At 44.6% G+C, this 25,008-nt stretch overlaps 1 protein-coding gene across 2 annotated transcripts in view; it reads right to left on the reverse strand.

Annotated features, from left to right (window-relative positions):
* Positions 1-4,355: 4,355 nt before the first annotated feature.
* Positions 4,356-25,008, reverse strand: part of zeb1b (zinc finger E-box binding homeobox 1b) — a 48,849-nt gene continuing 28,196 nt past the window's right edge. The window contains exons 2-8 of one of the 2 annotated variants that reach the window (XM_040018708.1): positions 19,505-19,660; positions 13,924-14,085; positions 12,811-13,013; positions 12,448-12,553; positions 10,276-11,978; positions 8,810-8,987; positions 4,356-8,133 (exon numbers count right to left, since the gene is read on the reverse strand). In XM_040018708.1, the coding sequence (XP_039874642.1) occupies positions 7,394-8,133; positions 8,810-8,987; positions 10,276-11,978; positions 12,448-12,553; positions 12,811-13,013; positions 13,924-14,085; positions 19,505-19,660 (3,248 nt within the window). In that variant the 3' untranslated portion in view covers positions 4,356-7,393. Of the gene's footprint in view, positions 8,134-8,809; positions 8,991-10,275; positions 11,979-12,447; positions 12,554-12,810; positions 13,014-13,923; positions 14,086-19,504; positions 19,661-25,008 lie in introns of both variants that reach the window. The other variant, XM_040018707.1, reaches the window with a different exon arrangement.

Below are 25,008 nucleotides of genomic sequence, written 5' to 3' on the forward strand. Positions count from 1 at the left end.
TTTTAAATAAACATTTCAAACTATTTACAGAACAATCAGCTGTTCTGCATCAAATTTGATGCCACACTAATTATTTGTGCCACTCCAAAAAATAATTTCTGTCCACTATGAGATAAAGGAGAACAACCCAAGTCTGATACCTGCAGGCCTGACAACAGGAGATGTAACATTCAGTAATCGCCTCATTGTTCTGACACACACAACAAAACTATTGACTACACTACACACCAACTACACAAGATTTGCGCTAAACGTCTCAAGTCTCTCACATCTCGAAACACCACTGTCACTCCTAAAACTTCCCCCCTTCATAAACAACTAAATGCCATGTTGCCATATAATTTTTGATTGGTCGACATGTTACATTTTTCGACCAATAGGAAAAGGTGTGGGGTTTTTTGGTTTTGCTCACAGGTGGAGAGTGCTTTCCAGCGTTTTCCTTATAAAACGCCTTTTTCACCGTTTCTTCCAGCAGTAAATATAAACAACGATAGTATTCAGGAAGAAAACCAAACATTGCAGATATTTTTATCATAACTCTGGTTTTACGTGGCCGATCAACACAATTTAAAAACTGGTATAAAGTCCACACTTTTTCCGTCAATTGTTCCGTCTGTCCTGCTCACATCTCCAATGGTTGTACACGTTGTCATTAACGTGGCTTCACTCCACATCAGCCACGCCGCTTTGCTAGCTAAAACACCGGTGTCGGCACATAAGGACGCTGTCATAGCCTGTCAACGACGTATATGCGAATGTGAATTGGGCTATGGATCGTTCTAATCCCATATGGGAGCAGCCAGTCACTGACTAACATTGCAAAACAGAATTCTTAAAGTATTAATTTTAATTTCAATTCAGGTTAGATCTTTTTTGTGTGCAGAGACCCAATTACACACGCGCGGGGCTTAGAGGGAACATTGCTTGTGACTTAGTATTTCTTTTGTTGATAAGCCTGTGACCCGAGGCGCTGAGTAAAGTCTGGAAAATAGGACTATTTACTGCCTTTAAGGGGCATAGGAGACAACTCCCATGCATAAACTGTAGTTAAAAGATGGTTTAAGCTTCAAAGTCTGAAAAATGAATGGAAGGACCTTAAACCTGTATTCTTTTTAATGGCCTGCAGGGGGGCAAGCTAAGTCTATTATATTCCGGTGCCTCTATGGGAAAGGAAAAAGAAACTAAACATAGTGTCTGGGTAATTCCACTAAGATTCTGATAGTGGAAGAAAAAAAAGAAAAGTGAAAAAAACTATTTAAGATACCCATGGAACACAATTAGCTTATCTACTAGCGTCTGTTGACCCAGGCTTATATAATGGACCATGAACCCAGGGAGTCAAATACAGTCTAGAGATGGTTGGTTTTTTAATTGTATCCAAGAGAATTGTATTTTTTATATAAGATGCACACATGTATAATAATAAAATGATATCACTTGTAGAATACAGTATTCCATGATTCCTGATTCCTCTACACTGATGAGGTTAGTAATCAGCTAACTAGTAGAAAAAAAATGAATGAAATGGATGGATGCCCTGTCGTTCTGAAAATTGTCATATTTGTTCAACCAATTCAGGATAAATTGCAGTCAATACTTCTGTTTTAACATTATTATTGTCAACAAGAGGACAAAAATGTTTTCTCTTCTGTGGGCAAATCCTAAAAGTGTTTTCCTGAGAGAAAATCTCCCTGAGCTCTACTTTTGTTTCAACTTTCATTTGGAAGCAGGACTGTGGTGCTGGCATGAGGCACTGAGAGGATTAAAAAGAGGAGGAGATTATCAAGGAGACAGAGGAAGAAGAGGACAACAGGTGTGTGTGTGTGTGTGTGTGTGTGAAAACTTACAATATAGTATTAACATTACATGAAAAAGCTCTGGCTGCCTCATTTTCAATATAAGGTACTTTAGAGCTTTTAATGAAATTGTATTGTGATGTTTACTTTCATCTTGCTCTCCATTTCAAACTATTCCATCTACATGTATGTACATGTTCCTGTGTGACGAAAAGAATAAAAAGCCTCATCAGCAAAACAAGTTGGCTCCACCAAACAGCTGTGCCCATGTGTCTGTAACTTGATGATCCGTGAATGCTACTGACGCTGACTGAAATGCAGTCAAGTCTCCACTAAAAGGTTTTGTTTTTCAGTTCTATCACATCAAATATTTCATGAAGTGTCTTCCTGTTTTCCGCTGAAGCTAAAAAGTGTTTCCTAAAATGTGAAACTGTTGCTTCATTTTGTTCTGCTTTTTTGGTCATTTGAGGTTTTTCCTCAGAACTTTATGAATCCACCCATCTTCTGTGGCTTATCATGGTCCGGGTCATGGGCAGTGTTGGGTGAAACTTTTTTAGTAACATTATACATTACTGCATCACTGAAAAATGTAATGTGATTACAGTAATTCGTAATCACATTACATTAGCCACAAGCATCTGCACAGACAGGGGGCTGTAGCTCAGGAGGCTGGACATCTACTAATTGGAAGGTTGGTGGTTCAATCCCTGGCTGCTCCGGCCTTAATGCCAAATACTCTTGGGCAAGATGCAAACCCCCAAGTTGCTCTCCAGTGAATCCATCTTGTGTGAATAGAAAGCACTTATGTGTGTATATATGAGTGAATGAGGGAAGTTGTATAAAGCACTCTCAATCATTTACTGCACGCCAACCCAAAAACTCAAAATCTTACCAAGTATATTTGTCTAATTTCTAGTCAAAATATCTCATCACTCTTAAAATGAGACACAATCAGCTACAGAGTAACATTTCAGTGAGATATAGAAAGCTGTGTTTAGACAGAATTCTGGAGAATTTTCACTTGTTCCTGTGACAAAGTGGCTGGGGTTTCATTCATTTACCATTTGTCACTTACATATGTTGTTAATTTGTCTTGTGTTATCTTATAATGAATCATACTGCTTTAATGTAGACACTGCAGATGTAATCTTGGCTCTACATACCATCCCGGTCTGTTTGTGGTAGCATTGGTTACATTCATTACACCTGTGCAAATGTTCTTAAAGCTAAATGTCAGTTAATCATTAGTTGATTTGAATCTTTCATTTGTTCATGTAGTTTGGTTACACTTACCATTCTGTGTTCCTTTGCGCAGGTCCAGTATATAAAACAGGGGTATGAGAGGGGCCGCCCGAGTACTTCCTGGTTATATAGGGTGTGATGTCAATGATCGAGTTAATTGGGTGTAACCAAATGAAGGCGTTTTTCTTTTGTGTAAAATTATTTATTTACTTTAAAATAACCTCATGAGTCGGATTGTGGGAAGAGACTGACTTTTCAAACTGTCAGTTGGGTAAATGAGTTTGTTAAGTGGAAGAATGATTTTATTCCTGTTTCTTTGTCTAGACTGTGTTATTTGGTCTAACCTGTTTTCTCAATGGTAGGGATTAATAAGGGTTCAGCTGTGGGTGGAATTCTGTGTAAAGCAGGTGGGATTTTGACTGCCAGCGAGCTTATGTTTGAGTGAAAAATTGTTGAATGGTGATGCCAGAAAACAAAGGACACTTAAAAGAAACTTGAACAGTCTGCTGATGCTTTCTTCCTATCACTTTCCTTGCTGCTTATGTTATGCTACCCCACAGTTCCAATGGCAGATTTCATTCCACTTATTTCAAGCAAAAATATCTCGTATTAAGTGGGAAAAAGTCTAAAAACAAGTTTGATGAGATATTTTGACTAGAAATTAGACAAATATACTTGGTAGGATTTTGAGTTTTTGCAGTGTAGCCAAGAGCCGAGAATGATGTTAAAGCCCGACTGCATGCTGACCCCAGCCCAGCAGCCGGACCCTGATCCTCAACAGGTAAAAAAGACAGGCTCCATTTCCAACTGTGTGTTTTTTAAAAGCAGAATCACCATGGCGATCGCTTTGAAATCTCTTTGTGCTATATTTCATCTTTGCTTTGCCTTAACCCCGTTTGTGTTTATATGGAAATACTAAAGGGAAGATCCTATCCTATGAGTAATGTAGTAAGTAATGTAATGAGTAGTGTAACATCTTACTTGCTCTGGCAAGTAATTAAGTAATGTACTGTGTTGCCTTTAAGAAAACTAACAAGTCATGTGTCTAAACTACTTTTTTAAAGTAACGACTCCTACACTGGTTGTGGGGCTCACCAACATCAATCCCAAATACAAAATGTGACCATGAACTGCATTTCTCCATGTTTTACACCACAGCCAGATTTAATTCAGTGTTTTCTAAAATGAACATTTCAAAATTCTTTTCAAAATTCTGATTATGAAAGCAAAAGCTTAGAAAGACATGAAAGCAGAAGTGCATGAAAGAGCATTTTGTAATTTCCAAACTCTTAATGAAAAATCTCATGACAAACCGAACAGCTTGTAATTGATGTATTTTATTGTGAGATGGGGAGTCATAAAAAATGAACAAAAAAGACAAAACAAAAACAATCACTATAAAAAAAGATGAGGGTGTTAAAGAGGGGGGGCATATAAAACTGGGTGCGGTCATGACACTGACATATAAAGTAACAAATTGGCACAAATAAAAACAAATAAGAACATACGTCAAATATTATTTTGGCTTGGCAAAAAGGACAATTTGTGGGATTAAGGATCATCCTTCAATACAACAGAACACACTCATGCTATTAGACATACAATTAGTTTTCAAAAGTTCAGTAGCTTCATATTAGAAAGGGGAAAGAAAACTAAACTAACATGAGAATGGATGCAGAGGTCACAGGTTCCAATTTTCAGGCTTGCAGGGTGCGAGTTTCTTTTTTTCCCTAAGAAAAACATCACTTCATTTGTTCCAAAAACATACTTCAGTATGCCAGAGTCTGATTTTTCCAGGCTTGTAGTTATTTGCCATTGATTCTTTTTTTGTCCCATACTAAAATATATTATCGTATTAATACAAACTACAGTATTGTACACTACATAGTGTAATAAATAACCATAAAAGAAATATAAAAAATAAGACACATAAATATAAAAGTTCTCTATGACTAAAGAGACATACCCAACTCGCTGGGGGTGGGGATAATACTGCCATTGCTGAAAACATACAGTACGCACACGGACACGGAACATAAAACAACGTAAGAGCAAAAAAAATGAAAACAAATAAAAAAAAAAAATCAAATAAAAAATAATACTGACAGGTAAAACGATGTTGGATTAAACTCCTAGGATTCATATTTGCCTACATTTTGTTACCTGAAGAGACATCTGAGCATTTCATGGTGTGTTTAAACAAGTGCACTGAATTAGCTTCAGAAAGGCAGGACACAAAAATAAGAAAGTGTATTTCATCATCACCCATTTGAAAAACAAAATGTGCATTGCAATTTTTTTTCCGTTCGTTTCTCAGATTAGGTGAAAGCAAATTCTTTAAAATCTATAACACAGGAACACATTTTACGCTAAACTCTACTCTCTCTGGTGCGGCGACCAGCCAAAGTTAACAGTATCCCGGCTTATCGGTTGATCTTGGACCCGGCAATACCTGATCATAGCTCCAACAGCAATATTCAGTGGCACTTTTGATATGCATGCTTCTCTTGTTTAGTTTGATCATTTTAATGTTATTTTTTTGCATAAGGCTCTGAGGGTGGGGGGGTGGGGCGGGGTTATAGGAAGGATGAGACAGTTTTCTACATCCGCTTTCTACTCGCTCTGAACTTTAAATAATTTGTTTGACATTTTGAGCTTTATACTTTCTTGCTAGTAACTAAAAATTAGCTTAGCTTAGCAATAAGCTAAGCTAATGGAAACAAAGGGAAATAGGTAGCCTGGCTCCGTCTAAAGGAGAGGGCGACGGATATTTGAGTGCTGCTTTATCAGCTTAAATGTAGAAGATATTGGGATACTTTTGGTTTGTTTTTAAGAATTGCAGAAATTGAGGCCTTTTATATTTGGTGTCATTACATAGCTGTTAGCTGTTGCAGCACATGTAGCAGAGCAGCATTACAGATGAACAGACTATCTCATAGATATTTAGTGAAAAACTTTCTTGAAAAGTTTAACATAAACAATTTCCCTTTTCAATATAACTCCAACATACTACATATACTTTGTATCTTTATATGGAACAACAGCCTTTTCTATAGGTGAAGTTAGCATTCCTTCAATAAAAAGCCAGTAAGATTTTTCCACTGGCTTTTGGATTATCGTGGAAAATCTCTGTGGAAACTTGAATGATACGTAACATGATTTGTTAAGCAAAATCATCTCCACAAATTGTTCTAAAGTTAGGCTTTGCCATGACTTTGGCATCACCAATACTAAGCTGCTGAGTATTTCCCAGAAACTTCTGTAGCCTCATTTAGCCACTCGTTAGCAAACGTCTGGTCTGGGACATGTAATAGCGTTTTCTAACATAGTTTACGATTGCACAATAAAATGTGACCATGTCTTATGTTAATCTTATAGAAGCTACGAAAGGTTATATAACTAAAGAAAAAACCCTACTGATCTTAAGACAGCAGAACCAGGAGTGGGAAATGCCAATTGAACTGCATTTAGGCCACAGTGAAGCATTTGCATAGGGGTAAACATGACTGTGTGCAGTTTTAGGGGATTAAATTAATGATCTATAATGTGCTAGTAATTGTTCAGACGCTGCCAGGCTACCAATATGGCTAAGTGGTTTTGAGCTTTACACCAAATTGGTATCAAGAAAGCAAATATTTGCCCAACATGTCAAACAATTTTTGTTAAATGCTGATTTTAAAAAAAGAAGAAGAAAACAAAGTCTCAAAGGAACTAAATGCTGATGATATTTTCTTCATAAGGCTCATGATCCAATCAAAACTATAAAAAAATAAAGAATTGTAACGCTAGCATCTGCTAGCATGATGGCATTGTATATCTAATGTGGTAATACTGAAGGGTAGACAACACAACTCAACTGCTCCATCAAAAGGTAAACCAAGCCACTTGTAGTGCACAGGATTTTTTCTTATTTTCCTTCCAACCTAACAAAATACTGACTTTTTTTTGTTCTTGGCAATAAAAAGATATAGAAATATCTCCCGAACTGTACAGGTTTTAAAGGTTAAAATATGAGTGATAAAATTAGTAACACTGATAAAAAGAAATGACCCAAGGTGTTTTAGTAATAAAACATTATCTAAAACGTGTCGGCTCTAGCTTCCAAAGTCTGTATAATGCATGTCCTTCATTTGTTAAAATTCACGTTCGTCTTCGTCTTTTTCTTTACAAATGGATTTTTCTAACAGCGAGAAACCGTTCTCCTGTGGAAAAGTCACTAGTATTTTTTCAGGCACACCTGGATTTCTACACAGTAGTGAACTGTCAGAGTGACCAGACATCATCTCGTGCGTTCTTCCTCTGCACACAGCGAGGAGGAGTCTGATTGTGTCTAGTAGAGGAGTCTGGTTCCTCGTTTAGTCTCCTTTCTCCCATGGCGTCTGCTTCTCATCTTCACAAACCTCGTTCCTGTTTGTTTCGCTTCGACTCTCCTCTGCGGCCTCTCCTCCTTCTCTTTCGCTCAGGCCACCTTCAGTTTCAGCTTCAGGGGAGCTTCCTTCAGTTTCCATCGCCTTCTCCTCCTCCACGTTGCTTTCTTCCTGAACGCTCCCGAGCCCATCCTCCTGTCCGGTGTCAGCCTCCTCTTCTCCTGTCTCGCTTTTTTCCTCCTCTCCTCCCTCTTCCACCGCTACTCTCTTCATTTCCTCCTCATTCCGCTCCTCTGGCTCGTCCTCCTCTTCCCCTCCTTCGTCCCCTATCTGCACCACCTGGATATCATCCATGTCCACCACGCCTTCCTCCTCCTCCTCCTCCTCGCTCTCCTCATCCTCTCTGGTGCTGCTCCCTCGCTCATCTGAGTCCAGCTGGGACGGGGCCAGGAGCTGTCTCTGTGCCCCGCTCAGGACCTCCATGTCGATCTGGGTCTCGCCGTCCTCCTCCGGGCTCTCCCGCCCTCCCGCTTGGCTCTGCGTCTCCTTCTTGCAGTAGGAGTAGCGGTGGTTCATGTGCTGGGAGTAGGAGCCCGAGTGGGAGAAACGCTTGCCACACTTGTCGCACTGGTACGGCTTCTCCCCCGAGTGGAGCCGCATATGTTCGATCAAGTGGTGTTTGTGTTTGAAGGCCTTGCTGCAGATGCCGCACTCGTGAGGTCGCTTCCCTGCAGAGAATAACAAAGCAAATAGATGTCAACACATCAAACATATTTATGCAAAGAGAAAATATTAACAATAAACATTCAGGGAGCAAATCCCCCATCATGCTGTCTGAAAGGTGCCAGTGCTGGAAAGCTGAAATCAGTATCTATCATCAGTGTATCCAAGGAGAACATTTCCAAACAATACAACAAAATCACAACGATTGTGCTTCAAAACTTTCAAGAAAACTTTATCCAGGCAGGGAGCAGCTAGTTTCACCTAGCATGAGATCATTTGGAGCCGAAAACTGTGGTCCCGAGCCAGGTATCAGAGTAATAAAGAAAAAAAACATCGAAAATGCCTCTGAGAGTGTTGACCTGAGCTTGGCCACAGAATCATCATCATGGAGCAATCCAAATCACTACCAGAGCTCGCCTCTTGCTTCACATGAGAAGCTGGCAGCGCAGAGGTGGGGAGTTGGCGGAAAGAAATTCTCAGACCTCTTCTGTGCATGTTGAGTAATACCTGCTGGAATGGAGGTGTCCACCCTTCTTTATGCTGTAGCTCAAAATCCCCCTTTTGCTCGCACTCTGACTCATCTTTCCCAGGACCCAACAGAGTGAGCGATGGTGAGACAAGTTCCGGTTCTGTTTTTCTGGCTGTGTTTGTGTGAAGGCCCTGGGAAACACGAATGTTTACCTGTGTGTTCGTATTTGTGCCTCAGGAGCGAGCTGCTCTTTTGGAAGATCTTGTCGCACAGGTCGCAGGCGTACATGCCGCTATCAGTCTTCTTCATCTTCTTCCTCGGAGGGCCCGAGTCTGAGTCGTTCTGCTCCTCGACTGTGGAAACACCCTCTGAACCCGTGTCTTGCCTGTCCTCCTGGGGAATATGAGAAATTAGACACACTTGTAGGAATGCATAGTTATGCTCAATCTGTTTGACAGCAAAAGACAATTGATGACTCAGAATACCAGTAAACTATGTGTCCTTTGTGGGAAGTGGTACTGAATCATCCCCTGATCATAGGTTTTTACCAATCTTTTCCTTTTCCTAGAAACAACCGCACTCTGAACCTAGCAACCTATCCACTGCTGTAGTCAAACAGGCTGCTTGGCATGGCTAAGGAGCAAATATATATGCATAGGGCTCCTTTTTACAAGACAGGTCTATGCCAATCCACTTAACACAAAAGTATAATACAACAGCGATAAATCAATGCGGCAGGCAGAGGTGCGGCGCTTAAACAGATTCCAACAGATCAATAGAAGCTTTGCAGTAAAGTGCAGCCTCATGTCCTCTGGGTGACAGCCCAGGAAGATCACTCACACACCCAGGCATCTACATCCATCATTAGAGGCCCATTAGATGTCTGCACAATGAAGAACTATTAAGGGCTATCATTTTTACAAAGAGCCCAATTTTGACATTTCTATATATGACTTATTGATTTGATTTTGGATGGTTTCAGACTATCTATCATGTGATGGTGGTTCTGAACAACAAGCCCGTACATGGATTGAATGTTTTGACTGATTGCTCCGAAAAAGATAAAAGCCAACTTGATTCCGATGCACTTGATTCTCAAAGTTGTTCATGGATTAAACCCTCAATCCTTTATATAACTCACATAATTGAAGGCAAACATATTTTCTGATAACTCGGGAAACTAATTAAGCTCTTTTGTAAGCATTAGAATTAAAGTGTTAATTATGAAAAATATGCTTAAAGGGAGCTATTCTGCTGAATAAAGGAGTGGCACCGGGATTATTCTGAACTGTAAATCATGCAAAACTGCTCTGTGAATAAAAACAAAGAGCTGGAAATGGGTGTAATAGTTTAGCGTTTTAAGCTAGCGATTAAACGATTAAGAGATGAAGCTACCACTAGCCTCTTAGCTTAGAGTACCATAAAGCCTTGAAAGGGGCGTGACAGCTGGCCTGGCTCTATCAAAAGGTAACATAACCCTTTCTGTCTCCTTTGGCACGTAAATAAAAGGTAACAGTTAATTAGTGTGTCCTATTAGTGATGAGTCAGAACCTTTGTTTTACATATTTACATAAGCTAGCTGATGGCTAGCTAGCTTCATATTTAGTGTGCAAATACGAGTAGCATCATTGTATCAGCTCTGCTGCTAATAAAATGAGGGGACATAAATGGTGCACACCTTGACTCCATTGAGGTGGATGGTTTCGTGCGTTTCGGTCCCTGCGGGGCTGTTTGCTGTAGTGGTATAGGTGTAAGCCAGCTGGGGGATCAAAATAGTCTGTTTGTTGTTGGTGGCTAGTGCTCTTAGGCATTGCATTGTGGTGACGATGTCAAGAGATTTGGCACTTGGCTGGCTGGCGTACAGTGCGGTGGGGCAGGTGCCCATGGCTGAGAGTGGCAATGCCTCTTTCTTTGTGCAAGTTAAGTTTAGGGGTTCGTCCATGTTGGCGGAGCCAGAGGAAGGGGAGGGGTAAAGGCAGGTTTTATTGGCCGCTCTCTCTGCTTCATCTCTGGCTGGCTTCGGCAGCGATAGGTCTAGGGGTCCCTCGGTGCTCTGGGTTTTCTTCGCTGGGCCAGGACCTCCGGCTGTCAGATTTAGTGGCGAAGGGGAGGCCGGCGAGCTGTGAGCGCCGTTGATCTCTGCTGGGGTAGCTTCTGTTGGGCTGTCCTGGGTCACAGGAGGAATTATAGTGGCTTTGTCCTTCCCTGGGACCAGAGACACCACGCTGTTAGATTCACAAGTGTCCTCTTCCTCTGAGGGAGGTGTTGGGGCACCCAGAGATATCTGACCCTCCTGCATTTTTTCAAACCACTTCTTTACCACAGAGACCGGGAGGCTGACCGAGTCAGAGATCTTGGCCAGCTCGTCCTTGGTGGGCTCTGCGTTTAAGGCAAAGTAGGCCTTGAGCAGTGACAGGAGGTTCTTGGGCTGGCTGCAGAGACCTCCGTCTGACAGCAGGGCAGCAACAGTAGAATCGGACCTATCCAGGCCTGCGCCATTCAGTTTGAGACAATCCTTCTTGCAGTGCTTTAGGGCATGGAGTGCATCCAGCCCACCGGGACAGTTGTCACACAGGAGACAAGTCTTAGTGGTCTTCTCCTCTTTTTCTTTTGTCTCATTGGCCCTGTTGCCTCTGATAGTCAGATCTTCTGGGAGTTTCTGGGACTTGAACGTGTTGGTGGTGGTTTGAGCTGGTGACATAGGCTCTGGCTCTTTCTTTAGATTATGGGCTGTTAGCTGACCCTGGTTGGGGTCCAAATTGTAGTTGATAATGATTTTTGCATTTCCATCCTGACCCACTATTGGCAGACTGATGGCTGAGATGAGTTGCTGTTGTGGGGTGTGAAGCGTTCCAGTGGTTAGCCCCGAGTTCACCTGGCCTTTGGCATTGTTTTCTAGCACCTGACGGATGACATTACCATCCACCGCCACTTTGAGCGCATTCTGCAGGTCTGCCAGATTGATGCTGATGGGCGATACCAGCCCCACAGTGGGTAGGACCACAGCTTGCACTGTGCCCTGCAGAGGAGCTGCAGCTCCTCCACCGAAAACGGCGCCATTCATGGCGGTCACAGTCGGGGACGATATCACTGTTGGCTTGTACTCGTAGTCTACAGGTTCTGTCTTGATCTGGTTTAGCGGCAGCTGCTCCTGCAGGGGCTTGCTGTGCTCCAGCTTCTCCCTAATCTGAGTGCGGAGGACCGAGGGTGGTGTTGAAAGTCCTGGCGACTGACCCTGGCTCTGGGTTTTGGCGTTTCCTAGGCGCGATCTGCCGTTAACTGAGATGACGCTGATGCACTTCTTACTGCTGATGTGGGAGCTATATGAGCCCGAGTGGGAGAAGCGCTTCTTGCAGTTGGAGCACTCATAGGGTTTCTCTCCTGGATAAAACCACAATATGTACAAGGGAGAGATAGAAAAGGGCGGTTGGGGGCAGGAGAAACAAATTTCCATTAGTGAATGAAGCTAAATGAGCAAGCTAGGCTATGAGCAGCACGACAGGAAAAAGCTCTAATGCATTTCAATGATGCTTAAACGCTGATGTAATAGCACCAGTGGGAAATGCCCTTCTCTAATTGCTGTCCCATAATGCCAAAAGAAACACAATTATTGCACATTAAGGAAGAGCACACAATGGACTGAAACATGATGAAGGATATCTAAATATGGGGAATTGGCTGAAACAGAAATAAAACATAAATATTGCTTCAGAGGAGACTCAAACATCTGCGGCCAACAGAGGCTCGCGAGGCGTACGCCCGCCCCGCTCACGTCCAAGCACACGCCCATCCACAAACACACACACGCATACACAATACGCTGCCATGGAGACAGGGGTTGTCCACTCACCGCTGTGAATGCGTAGGTGCTCCTTCAGATGGTGCTTGTATTTAAATGCTTTGCCACATTCAGTGCACTTGAATTTACGATTGCCTCCCGACTGTGTGATGTGTCTCTGTCGGGAGAGGGGTGAGGCAGTGAGATATACAGTGGAAACGCAACCTTTGAACTGCGACTAATTCATGTCATTAATCAATGGAGGGCAAAAGTTCTTGTTTATTCATCCTGTTTGGAAGCTGCTAAGGAAACTAAGCTAAGATAAGCAGGGTCGATTTGAACAATCGCTACAGCGTTGTGCAAGCAGGTGTGCTACTGGAACAAATCATCTCTAATCGTTCTGTGAAAAAGAAATTGTCAGAAGTCAGTTTCTACCTGATCTCGTCCACTCTTGTGGACCGTCATGTGCCTCTCCAGCTGGGCGCGGTAGGCGAAGCTGTAGTTGCACTCGGGGCAGCTGAAGCTTTCCTCCGTCTTTTCGTGCCTGTACTTGATGTGCTCCTTCAGAGAGCTGTAGCGCTTGTAGCCCCGTGCACAGTACGGACAGGTGAGCAGCTGAGAGAATGAATCCGGAGTTCCTAGTGGAAAAGAAGGGCAGAGAGTGAGCAGGGGAAAGAAGAAGGGGTTAAAAACTCCTGATGTTACACGTGGCCTGCCACAGTGCGACTCCTGTGCTATTTAACCAATCCCTGAGGGATCCTCCCCCACAGGTAAACAGGACACAGGTACCCAAATGGATGATTAATCATCTATCCAAATGCCTGCCTGTCTTTGTAAACAAAACATATGTATACGACTACATTTTGAGACTTCATTTGCATTTCAGAAGCACTTGCAGCTTTCACTCCCTTCATATCTCATGATCCGATGTCCTGTTGCACATTTGAAGCATTTCAAAAAACGCCCACGCACGCGGAGAAAAGTGAGCGTGGTAAACAACAGCCTCCCGTCTGGATCCAATCTGGTTAACACAGGGTCTCAGTTGGCCAGCTCCCACACAGGTAAAACATTACTTTGTTAACAGGTGATGTATTAAGTTTCCCCTGCGGGACAGGTGAGGGCCTCGAGATGGGAATGCACACACATTATCGCTCAGGTAGCTGTGAGTCAGAGCTCGCACAGACGTGACAAATTTACTCAGGTGTTGCTTTTTCCTCCTCCTCTCACTATCCCTCCCTCCCTCCCTCCCTCTCACCTCCCTTTTTCTTTTTTTCCTCTCAGTGGTAGCAGGTAAAAGCCAAAAGCCCGGGAGTCATAAAGGCCCCAGTGTGCTGCACTTAACAAATAGCAGTGTGTGTAATGATGTCGGAAAGTGGCGCTAATGGGGTGGAGTTAACACCTGAGGTGATACAGCGAGCAGGTAGAGCTGTTTCCCCCCCGCCCCCCTTGGGGCGAGTAATTACTGGGTGGGTAGCTGTAGCTTTGAGAGCTCAGAGGCTTTGAGATCTAAGATGAAAAGTGTGTTTTAGAGCGAGCAATGCCCTGTACCATTTTCGTCGTGGATGCCGGTATCGGGAGTGCCCTGGCGCTGAGGCTCGTCGTCCGGGGCTTCTGGATAGATGACGGCTGTGTCTCCCTGCTGGAGCATCTCCTCTACGAGGGCGTCTGTGCTCACATCATCCTCGCCATCCGAAACACAATCCTCCTTCACTGCGAGAGGACAAACATAGAGTGATTACAGCCTCAACTGCAGAAATGTTATTGATTACCTCATTATTTTGACACCTTTTTTTCTATTGATGCACGCTGCACACATGAAACCTTAACCTTTGTATATGAGATGCAATAATCCATGGTGTCAAAAAGAGTGTCATGACTGAACTGAATCCCACAAGCCCAGAACGAGGCGTGCGGCGTTGAGGGGGAAAACACAACATCCTGAATGCTACACTTCACAATAGGATGAGAAACTAATTAACATCAAAGGCCAGAGGCTACTGTATGAACACCATGCTCTTTGTTAGAAGTGAATGGACAGCCTCTGTTCCCTATGTTAGGTAAGGCACTTGTTGAGACTGGACTGATAATTAGGTGATGAATCTTGTCCTAATGCATTGCAGCAGACAGACATTTCACGAGACCCAGCACACACAAACACACACACACACACATGGACGCACAAACACTGTGTTCTCTGAAGAGGCTTGGCCTTTAGACTGTGCTTAATATCCCAGCAAATGAGGTGCTGTATGTGGAAGCCGAGCGCCTTCCTTCTCCACATCACGTGAGCCGGACTAGCTAGTAACGAGCACTAATTACCAAGCTGCGGTTATAGGAAGTGTAACCTGAGGACAGACTTGGGGATGCATGAAAGCTTCCTTCCTTCTTTCTATCTCTGCTCTCGCAGCGCTTCCTGGAGTGGCTGCCGGAACCAGGTATAGCATGTCAGCTATTAAACACAAGCATTATTCCTCAATGGATATTATGGATATGTTAGCGTGCCTGTGTGTGTCATTAAAGAGAATAATTGGAATAGTGAGCTATGAGCTAAAACCAAAGTTAGCCTACTGCGCTGGTGTTTACCAGGCAGATGTTTTATGGCTCGATTTAAGCTCTCCCCCTGCTTAGTGCAGATTTGAGGATTGTGTTTTGTGAATTGTGAGCATGCTGAACGACGGGGCCAGCTGTTTTCTCCTCAGAGACGGGAACAGGTGTAGCACTTCATGACTCGCCGACGCACAGTGAATACCAGCGCTCTTACGCACAGCCTCACTCCGGCTTCCTCTGGCGCACCTTAACAAAGCTGTGAAACAATATGAGGGCACTCATTTGTTGCTATGGTTATTAAAGACCATTTGAAGAAAACCTCCCATCCTGGAATGAGCCCGTGGGAGATAATATGGAGAACGAGGCGGTCTGTTGATGAACGTGTGTGTGTGTGTGTGTGTGAAAGCACAAGCCAGCAGCAGGTGCTGAGAAAGTCTAATCGAGGAATTCTCAGCCCACACTAGGGGGCTGAAAACCCCCTGAATATCACTCAGCTTTTCTCCCATGACCTCAGCAGCAACAGTAACACCCCGTAGACATGTTTACCTCATTTTTCATAGCAGAAGAAATCATTTGGCATTTTGGGAAATGGCTTTCTGGCTAAGGGTTAGATGAGAAAATCAATATCTAGCATTTGCTCTGACGAGTTAAAAAAAAACGACCGTAGCAGAGGTAAGCTGAATTAACCACCTCCCACTCAGCAAAAAGCCATTCAAAAGACAACCCTGCCACACATCTGAACCACATTCAGATTAGTTGAAAAAGTTAAAGGTGAAAAGACAGAGAGAGGAAGAGATCCTTTTCCATCTAAATTTGGTCACAGAGTTGAATCCCATCCTTCACTGCTTAAATCCAGTGAGCGTCACCGCAGTTGATCCTAACCAGGTGGACCAGTTTATCACACAGCTAACCCAGAGAGACACACAAATCATCAGCAGTCACATTCACACTTCCGCAAAATCCGACAAGAGAAAGCACAGCACGAATAAATAACAGAGGAACAACTGTGAGTAAGTAGCAGATACGCCTCAAGTACATACACTGTACTTGCCATATATTCACAGTATGAAATCAGCCTGGTTTAAAAGTGGCCAAGTATCCAATTCTGAGCAAGACGTGTCTTGCTACAGGAAGATCAATCAATTATTTTATCTCCCACGATACATACTGGCCAATCCAGATAAAAAGACAGGCCTGTTTTTAAAAAAACATAACACATGTGATCTAACTCCACACTGTGAAGTTACAGAAAAGGAAGCTCATTTTTAGACATGCTTTTCAATGATTTAAAAATATACCTCTCCTACATTTCATGTTTTAAACTTATCTCACCAACACTTTTTTTGGGTGGGTGGTAATATTTTAATTTCTCTACTGGAGCTAATGGGATCTAAACCCATCATTGGTTAAATATGGAACAGATCTGATGGGCAGATTTTATTCATTTCACTATTTCAGGGCTCGATAAAGGTCATGACGGGCTGAGCAAAATTAGCCCAGAAAGCAGCTTCCATGGACATCTGCTGCATGTTGAGCTGCGTTTAACTGGCAGACACGAGAGTCTGTTGGAAGTGAAAGCTTCATATTTTAAAGTTATGCTGACATGCAGAACATGTGTCACGTGTGGCAAACTGATGATCCGACAGCAGATCAGCACTTTGCTACAGCAAGCTGGGTTTAGCTCCCATCTCACGCTTAAAGGCAACATCCAAACACACCTTTAGGCTACCAAAATGTTAAGCGTGTGTGTGAAGTAGAGTCCCAGTTGGGGGTGCGTGTTGGAAAGGTATGACGTGTTTCTCTCGGCTCTTTGTTAGGTACAGAGCCCGGCCAGAAGGGTTCGCGGGCTTTGCCGAGGCGGCTCCGTGTTATCAGGCTGCTCCCCTGCTATGAAACATCACACATAGGCCATTTATGTTGCTGACATAGGGATGTGAATGCACCGCTGCACAAGCGAGTTACAAAACAGCTGCAGAAACTCGGCCCCCGTGAGGTTGTAGCAGGATGTTCTGTTGCAGCTCCTGTCTAAAAAACTATTTATTGCACGGTGTAACCCAACTACAGCACATCTTAGAACAAAATCACCAGACCACCCACTCTCTCCTCTTCTCTTTCCCTCGCTCCCTTCTCTGCCCACATCTCTGCAACAAGATACAATGCTGTCCCATGATGCATTTCCTGCCCTGGCCAACCTTTGCCCCTGCTGCTTCCTGTGGTCGTGCGTCCAGACCCGTCTGCCGATTCTATCTCGGCTGGGCGATGCGTATCAGCAATCGGGATTCACACAGGCACTCGTTAGAAAAGATGTTCCACTTTATCTCCTGTCAGCAGGAGAAGGGATGTGAGGTATTTCCAAGTCCCACAATGATTTACTTATCCTTGGCTTAGTGATATCAAACATTTGTGCTCTGAGTCTCTACTGAGCAATCCTTCCAACCCTCGGGGGTTTCTTCCTTTCCCGTGGCTCAGTTTTAACATCACATGATGTGAGGCACACAGGAACGCACTGTAGGTGTTGATGTGCGTCCATGAAGCCACAGAGAACCACAAAATGGAGTTTCAGCAAGCATCAAATATTGTCTCTGCATATTAAGCTAACAGTGAGGAAACAGGGAAGACTGTGTTTCCCCAGCCTTTCACTGCAGCCTCACCATATCAAAGCTCTCCAGCTCCAGCCTACCTATTCTCTGAGATGTAATCACACTCCTCGAGTCATTAAATGTAAAGCAGAGGCCCTCCCAGGTCACCGCTCTCTTTACCTTTCCCTCCTCAAGACTTAGTCAGCCTGTCCTTAGAGGACAGCAGACTGCAGTTTACTGCAACAATACTGCGCTGCTCCACAATCATTTAGGAGTGAATGAGTAATGACAGCGAGCAGGGCGACCCATGATACCGTATAATCAAGAGGAATGATTCCCAAGGACAGAAATGGTGAGGGAATGGATGAGGAGGTAAAAAAAGGAAAGTAGGGACGGTGCAGAAAAACAACACTTTTTTCCAGTTTGGAGCACAGCAGTCTCTGGAGAATGGGTGTCAAGGCTTTAATTTGAAGCAAACTGGGCTCTGCTGAGGAGAAGACTAGTGGGTGGTGGTCACTTTTTCAAGGCTTGCACCAGATACTCTGTTCTCAGGAGTGCAGGAGAGATGAAGGGCCGAGAGCAAGGGTTTGTTTAAAGGACTGCGGCTTTCCCGTGTTTCATCAGTGCGATCCAGGGCGACAGCTAAGATGCTGCTTGATGTATGAGATGTGGGCTAGACAGAGCGTGTGTGCTTGTACATGACTGAAGGCAAAAGAAAATATGCCTGATCAGGCATAACTGTGGAGCGCGGCCAGCTCACTGAGCTGTTTCAGTGTAACTCATGCTTTTGAAGTGTTTAATGTTCACAAGCCCGAGCCAAGACCAATGACATTATTCTTCCTCCAACTTTCCCTTGATGCGAGGAGCTACAGCTGGAGAGCAGTGATGAGAATGACAGCATCGTCTGGTGAATAGGTGGCTGTGGCGTGCACAGGTCTGTGGTGTGACTGCATTTGCCTGTGCGACAAAAACTGAAGGCTGCTCACTGCAAAGGAATTAAAATACATTAAAAAATCACTGCACAGACTGAAAGTGATATGTTACTGGACATTTTCACTCTGCTAACCTGAGCTCTTGCTAAACTGAAGCCTCCTTTCTGTTTCACACATCACAGCCCAAAACGACCAAGTAGCACAACAGGCTAAAATGCTGAATATCTCATTACCTTCAGTTCTTGGCACAAGCCTGAAGCTCACAGCGCCACAAGTGCGAATACAGATTTATGTGCGCATGCAGTGTGAGGTCAGCAGCACAGAGGCCTTGAGCCCAGGTTGAAACACCAACGTCCTTCAGCACCTGCAATTGTTGTTTAGTGTGGGTAGGAGGGGGGAGTGCTGTGACGTCAGCCCCTTCCTGTGGCGGTGAGCTGCCTCTGATGTCACTTCCGCGTGCTTTGAGGTAAAAAGAAGTTCACGGAGGCCCCGCCAATGCCCACCAGTGCCATAAAGCACTCCACTGACTCGGTGGGCCACAAGGTTATTTTTTTTCTGCTTGAAGGTCTCTCCCTCTGTTGGCATTGTCTTTGTTTAATATCATGCTTCCTGCCATAGCTGGATGTAGTACCTGTTTCCTCACACTCTGTTTCACAATGAGACAAAGCCTGGTACTGTGTGCAGATGTCAGCGAGGCCTTTCTTAACTTAGCCTACGGTCCATTTGCTGAGGTTAAAACAACAGCAAATGCATAAACAACCCCCCAAAAAACAAGAAGCTTTTTCAGAAATAAGTGTGGCACGAACGCCAGTCAGAGGAGAAATGATAAAAATATAAATGTTCTGATAGTTGTTCATCTTCAGATACTGAACAAACCAGCATTTGTCTACAGACAGGTGTAGCAAATACTAAATCATGTTACGTTCGAATCTCAAAGCAGAAAATCAGATTACGCGAGCACTCGTTTGGAGCTTTTTCCTGGCGCAAAAACATCAACTGTGTTTCAGAAAGAGGCCAAGATAGCTGGTAGGCCTGCTTCACAACAACTGACAACACACTGCACATCCTCACCTCGGTCCCAGCAGTGCTCCCTGGGGTGCTCATCTTCTGGCAGGGTGCTTTCGCAGTCGGCCCCGTCCGCCAGGCTGCCTTCCTCCTCCACGATGTGCAGCTTGTCCTCGTCGTCCGAGTCTGAGCCGGCTTCCACCACATTATTGTAGTTAGTGACTGGAAAAGAAGAAACAAGGGAAGACATCAGAATGACTGGGGTGCATGTTTTTGAGAAGCTGCTGGAGCGGTACGGAGATAATTGGAGATAAATGTTTGGTAATTGAACGGGTAACTTTGGGATCCAAACCCACAGCAGTATCACTTGTCATAGGCGGATTTTTCCTAAAACACTAATCTGTGGACTGTACGCTGAGCAGCTCCGTCTCCCGCTGTTCACTGAGTGAGCAGCAAGGCTTCAAAAAGCGACGGAGAGCAGCGGTTTACACTGTGAAAGGATGAACGTGAAGAGACCTTTGGTTGTTGTGATTTATTGTGAGTTTGTTGTGGCTGTCACAGTCTTAAAACTTCCATTATGTGCTGCTGACTGACTCCTAAGACCACAAAAAATGTATCCACAACAATCCTAGAAGCTGCACACATTTGGCATTTGTATTTTTTTGATTAAGGTAATAAGAGGTGTGCTGTATGTGCGTTGTGTTTACGAGCGCTGAGTGTGCAAGGAGCCAGCGAGGTTAAATATATGTACTATGTCATTTAAATGTCAAAACTATTAAAGGGAATGGCTGAAGGAGGAGCAGGAGGAGGAGGGGGCAGGGAGTGGGAGCACCAGTTAAATAAACCCAACCCAATAACCCAGGCTAAATAGATTAGATGAAACTTAAAATGACCCCTACCGAGGGGGGGGGGTGTTGTTAAAGCCAGAGAGAATAAAACCACACGGAGTGAACGAGGGGCCGTTAAAAATAATGCCGGAGACGTTTTTGATGCTCGGTGCAGTAAAATGTGAGCGATCTGAATCCAACGGTGAAGACAAACTTCTGAACAACAGGCTCCGTGCAGCAGAGGAACAGAGAACATTCACACTTGCACACACACACGCACAGGCAGACTAAAGCAGTGTGTGAGATCATTAGATTTCGTGCTGAAGTGGTGTGTGTGCTGTGTGGGAGTCGGTGTGACCTGCTCGGGCTGAAGGAGCCAGGAGACATCGAGACAGCCAGCCTACAGAGAGGGTTATTACGGGGAGTAAATTTTCCTGACCGACTGTCTGTTTCACATTTGTGTGTGTGTGTGTGTGTGTGTGCGAGCGCTGGCTGTGTGCTCCCGTGTCTTCTTTTCATTTCCACCATCTCTCAATTCCACCTGTGCTACTTCCACCCACTCTCCGTCCATTCCTCCCCTCCCCTCCTCCTCCATCCCTCTGTTCCACAGAGAGAGCTACAGATCCTCTCGGAGGCCAAATCAATTCTCCAGCGAGAGCAGCCCCGTCAGCAGAGGGCCCGGGCTGCGGCGCTCAAACTAGCTCTCCGGCTACTTTATCTCACATCACACAACGAGCTCTATCACACGCACACACCACCTGCATTCACTCACAGAAAATGCACTGAGTACAAAGCACCTGAACAGTTTTTTCCCTTCACTCTCCCCATCCCCACTCGCCCACCTCTTTCTGAAGTGGCTGCAAATTTGTCAGGAGGAGGCGTATCTGGGAGAATCGTGAGCCTCTGGTTCAATCAATGAGAATTGTTTCAGCGAGGTCGCTCTCCTTCTGTCTTTTGCGTCGTGCGGGTCATTTACAACTGGTTCGTATTCAATCAGTAACTGTGCAAAAGGCCGAGGGGGGCGGCGAGGGATGAAAGGCGGTTGAGGAGGGAGAGGAGCTGTTATTCTGCGAGTCGTTGCGCGGGGTCATCGCTGCTGTGCCGCAGCTGTGAAATCCAATCGGGGTTCATCAGGAGAACTATTTCACTCACAACCTCTTTCCTCTTTCTCTGAGAAAAAGAGTAGGTTCTCTTTTTCTTTATCGTGATGTGAGCGCCACACTCAAGAGATACATTCGGCAGGGTGTTGCACATCCTTTGGCTCCGCTATCCAGGATACATCCTGCAATCTATTTAAAGACCTTGACAGGCAAGAACAATTGAAGCCACAAAGCTGGGATCCCATTCAAATAAAGCTATAATTAATTAGCTTGATGTCGCGTTGCTATGTATGAACTGCTCTGCATCGGTTCTTCTTGCTTGTCTGCCTAACAATGCCAAACTCTCTCTCTGCTGTAAGAGCGACCCAGCCGGGGATTGTCCGCTCAGGGTGCAGCACTTCATTGTGAAACAGAAGCTGCTTTGGGATGAGTCTGAGAGGCTGTGGGGCCACAGCCACTCAGGTGTGGAGCTGAGGTCAGCGATTACAAAGCCAACGCGCTCCGCCAGGCAGTGTCAAAAGAAAATGATCAACTATAAAGCTGTAGAGAGAAAATCAATGTGCTGGCGTGTGCAGATGGGGAGGTGGCAGCGAGCAGGACAATAAAAGCAGCAAAGTACAGCAAATGGGGTGAGAGATAGAAGTAGTGGATTGCGGGTGCCCGTGTGTGTCTGTGTGATAGAAGAGTTGAACAGACAGGGCCCTTCCTGTGCCAAATGGTTGGCGGTGTTGAAACAAAAGTGTGTGTTCGAACAGGAGATGTAACACCTAGCATCAACAAAGGCTGCGGTCCCTTCTGGCTGACCAGGCTGAGCGTTTGGACAGCTGGCTTCATTAGCGCTAGCATGCTAGCACACAACAGGAGGATGACTCCTACGCATCTGAGAGAGAAAAAGTGCTGGTAGGTGGAGGAGGTGAGGAGCTTTACTTCTTCAACTATGCTTATTCTAGGTTTCAATGTGTGGAACACCTGAGAAAATAACAGCCTTTAAGTGTGGCTTAGGCCTGAAGATGCACCAGAACTCCTCCGTGTGGATCACAGCACTCCATGGTACCTCGCGTCTCCTGCAAAAAGCTCTCTTTAACACGCTACAGATGCAGGCTGTCGTTGAATGCTTTAGTAAAAGACTAAAGCCACAGTTGCTCGAGTTTCTCCACCCTCGCCATCACTCGCCACCCTCCTTCCCCATTTGCAAAGTTCCCAGAGTCTTTTGAAAGACAGTGCCAGGCAGTCTGTGTCAGCCACACTTAAATAAGCCTGCTGGAGAGAGAGAGGGGCCTGTCTTGTTATGACACCTGCCAGGCTGTATCAATTACTGGCAAAGAACCGATGACTGGGTGGGTTACTCCCAAAACAGGTCCGGCGATCACCTTGGCAGACGTGTTGTCACTGATCTTTCAGCGGCACGGAACACTGAGTGCCATGTGTCCCCGAATGCAGGTTCACTTTTGTTGGTCCTGCACGAGTACTTAGTGTCCTGTAATTGTGTAAACACACCGGCTCTTATTCTAAGCTCTTGCTATTTAAACCTGGCCTGATTGATGAACAAGAGGGAGGAGTGCTTGGTGCAGTTTATGCTCTGCCACACTGAGGTGTGTCAGAAAGGAATGGCACTATCTCAGCTCAGCCTTGTTGGGAGGTTGCTATCTCTGTGCTCTAGGGCCCTGAAGGTGTGAGTGACTGGCTTAAAAAGTGAGCTTTGGATTTGGACACAGTGACACAGACAGTCTTTGAACAAACATTCATTAACTACGAGGATATCCGTAAGGAACCTATAACTCATCGCTGCTGACTGACAGCCTCGTGTACTAGAATGTGTAGGAGCTATGTCTGGAATGTCCAACCAAAACACTTTTCTCAGAGTTTGTCTCTTAAAGAGACAGATCAAAGGGTGTGTTCTCTGGCTGCTGCTAATTTCAGTCAACTGACTGACACATATTGTGAGGTCTGCTGTAGTTCTGCTCACGATTAGACAGATTGACTCACAGCGAGCACCGGCAACTCTTTGTCTGCCCTTCTACCTCTCTTCTATCTCTATATTTAGCTTTAGTACAGGCTCCCTCATTGAGGTACGCCACTTATCTCATTTGGAGCTCAGGGCCAGGCAGGCAGCGGTGAAGCTACCACAGGCATCCTCAAAGAGGACAGGCTCTGCCGTCACTGAGTCTGCCCTTGTGGCTCTGCAATGCCATTTTCTCAGGGAAGGCAACCACTACAAAAAAACCCCAGCTCGAACCAAAGTAAAACAAAGCCGTGCCATTCAAAACCTCAAGAATGCCGTCTCAAGGTGAGGCGCCTCATTCAGTGCTGAGGTAAACGCTGCTGGTTTTGTTAAAACAACAGCCGTCCTCCCACAGAGTCAGGAAGGTCAACTCAAGTGGCGATAACAAAACAAAAGAAATGGGGATTTTTATGGTAAGCTTGCTCACAGGCTGCAGGTCGACAGAGGCTGACCTGAACTGCTTGGTTTGAGAGATATAACTGTGAATAACACAAAACAGAATCCCTTCGCACCACTTAGTTAGCTGTAGAGGACGTTTAAGTCTCAGAAGACTGTTTTTCCCAGCAAGTTTGCGACTGGCTTGTTCCTCCACAGATGCAGCACAACATGCAGCTCCAAAAACTCCCCAAATGACTCTTACTCACCGTTCCAAGCAAGGCTGGGAAGGCCAAAAAAACAGAAGCACTAGTACGGGCCAAAGTTAAGAATAGCAGTCCTGAGAATTAGTCACTTTTAACGCAGTTCTGTATTTACTTGCTACGACTGCTAGAAATGAAAAATATTCCCGTTCATTAACACATATGAGACTGCAGCATCTGTCAAAGCACTCCAACAACTTGTGGAGCAGAGCGCTTCACTGGAATCACTTTAGAGGTGAGCTGGAAGACAATGGGCTTTTGTCTTCCTAATGACACTGATCAAGGTTTTAGCACGTGAGCTAATGAGCCTCTGCGGGTCACTCATCTCCCATCTGATGAGCACTTTCCATGATAACACTAAACCTAATGGAGGCTATTGTTCTCTTAATCTGCATGATGATACTTGGAGGTGTAAAGGTGGGTGTTAATGAGTGTAAAGTAAAGCAAATAAAGGGGGCCTTGCTTGTTAGGTCATATGTTTTTATTATTAGTCAGAGTTAGTCCTAATAACTCCCCAGATAAGTGTACGCGCACTGAGTCGGAGGCTGGTAAAGGTACGAACCAGAGCGGCCGGCGATGGTATTTCTCTGCAGGGCTAATGATGAACCACACACATTCACTGCACTGGGTGTCCACAGTGAGTTGCTGCTTCTGGCTCCTCTTAGCTCTTCTAAATAAGGCCAGGTGGGCTGGTAGGAACCAGAGGGTGTCTTCACACCACACACACACACAATCCACAGCATGCCCTGCCACCAAGTTTACACTAGTCCTCCAGCTCATGTTTATATTGGAGGTGAGAAGGCCCCATCCAAGGTAATAACACTTGTACACCTAATTGAGAGAATGTGTGTTCTGAATGTAGCAGTTAAAAAATCTGCCTTGTTTATTGAAGGATTTTAATAATTACGAGTGACTGTGAGAGAAAAGAATGTAACTGATACATTTACATAACACAGATGCCCCCCCCCCCCCCAAAAAAAGAAACTAAATTATTAACAAAAAA

Source organism: Simochromis diagramma, unplaced genomic scaffold (assembly GCF_900408965.1).
Source record: "Simochromis diagramma unplaced genomic scaffold, fSimDia1.1 OVJJ01000717.1, whole genome shotgun sequence".
Taxonomy (NCBI): domain Eukaryota; kingdom Metazoa; phylum Chordata; class Actinopteri; order Cichliformes; family Cichlidae; genus Simochromis; species Simochromis diagramma.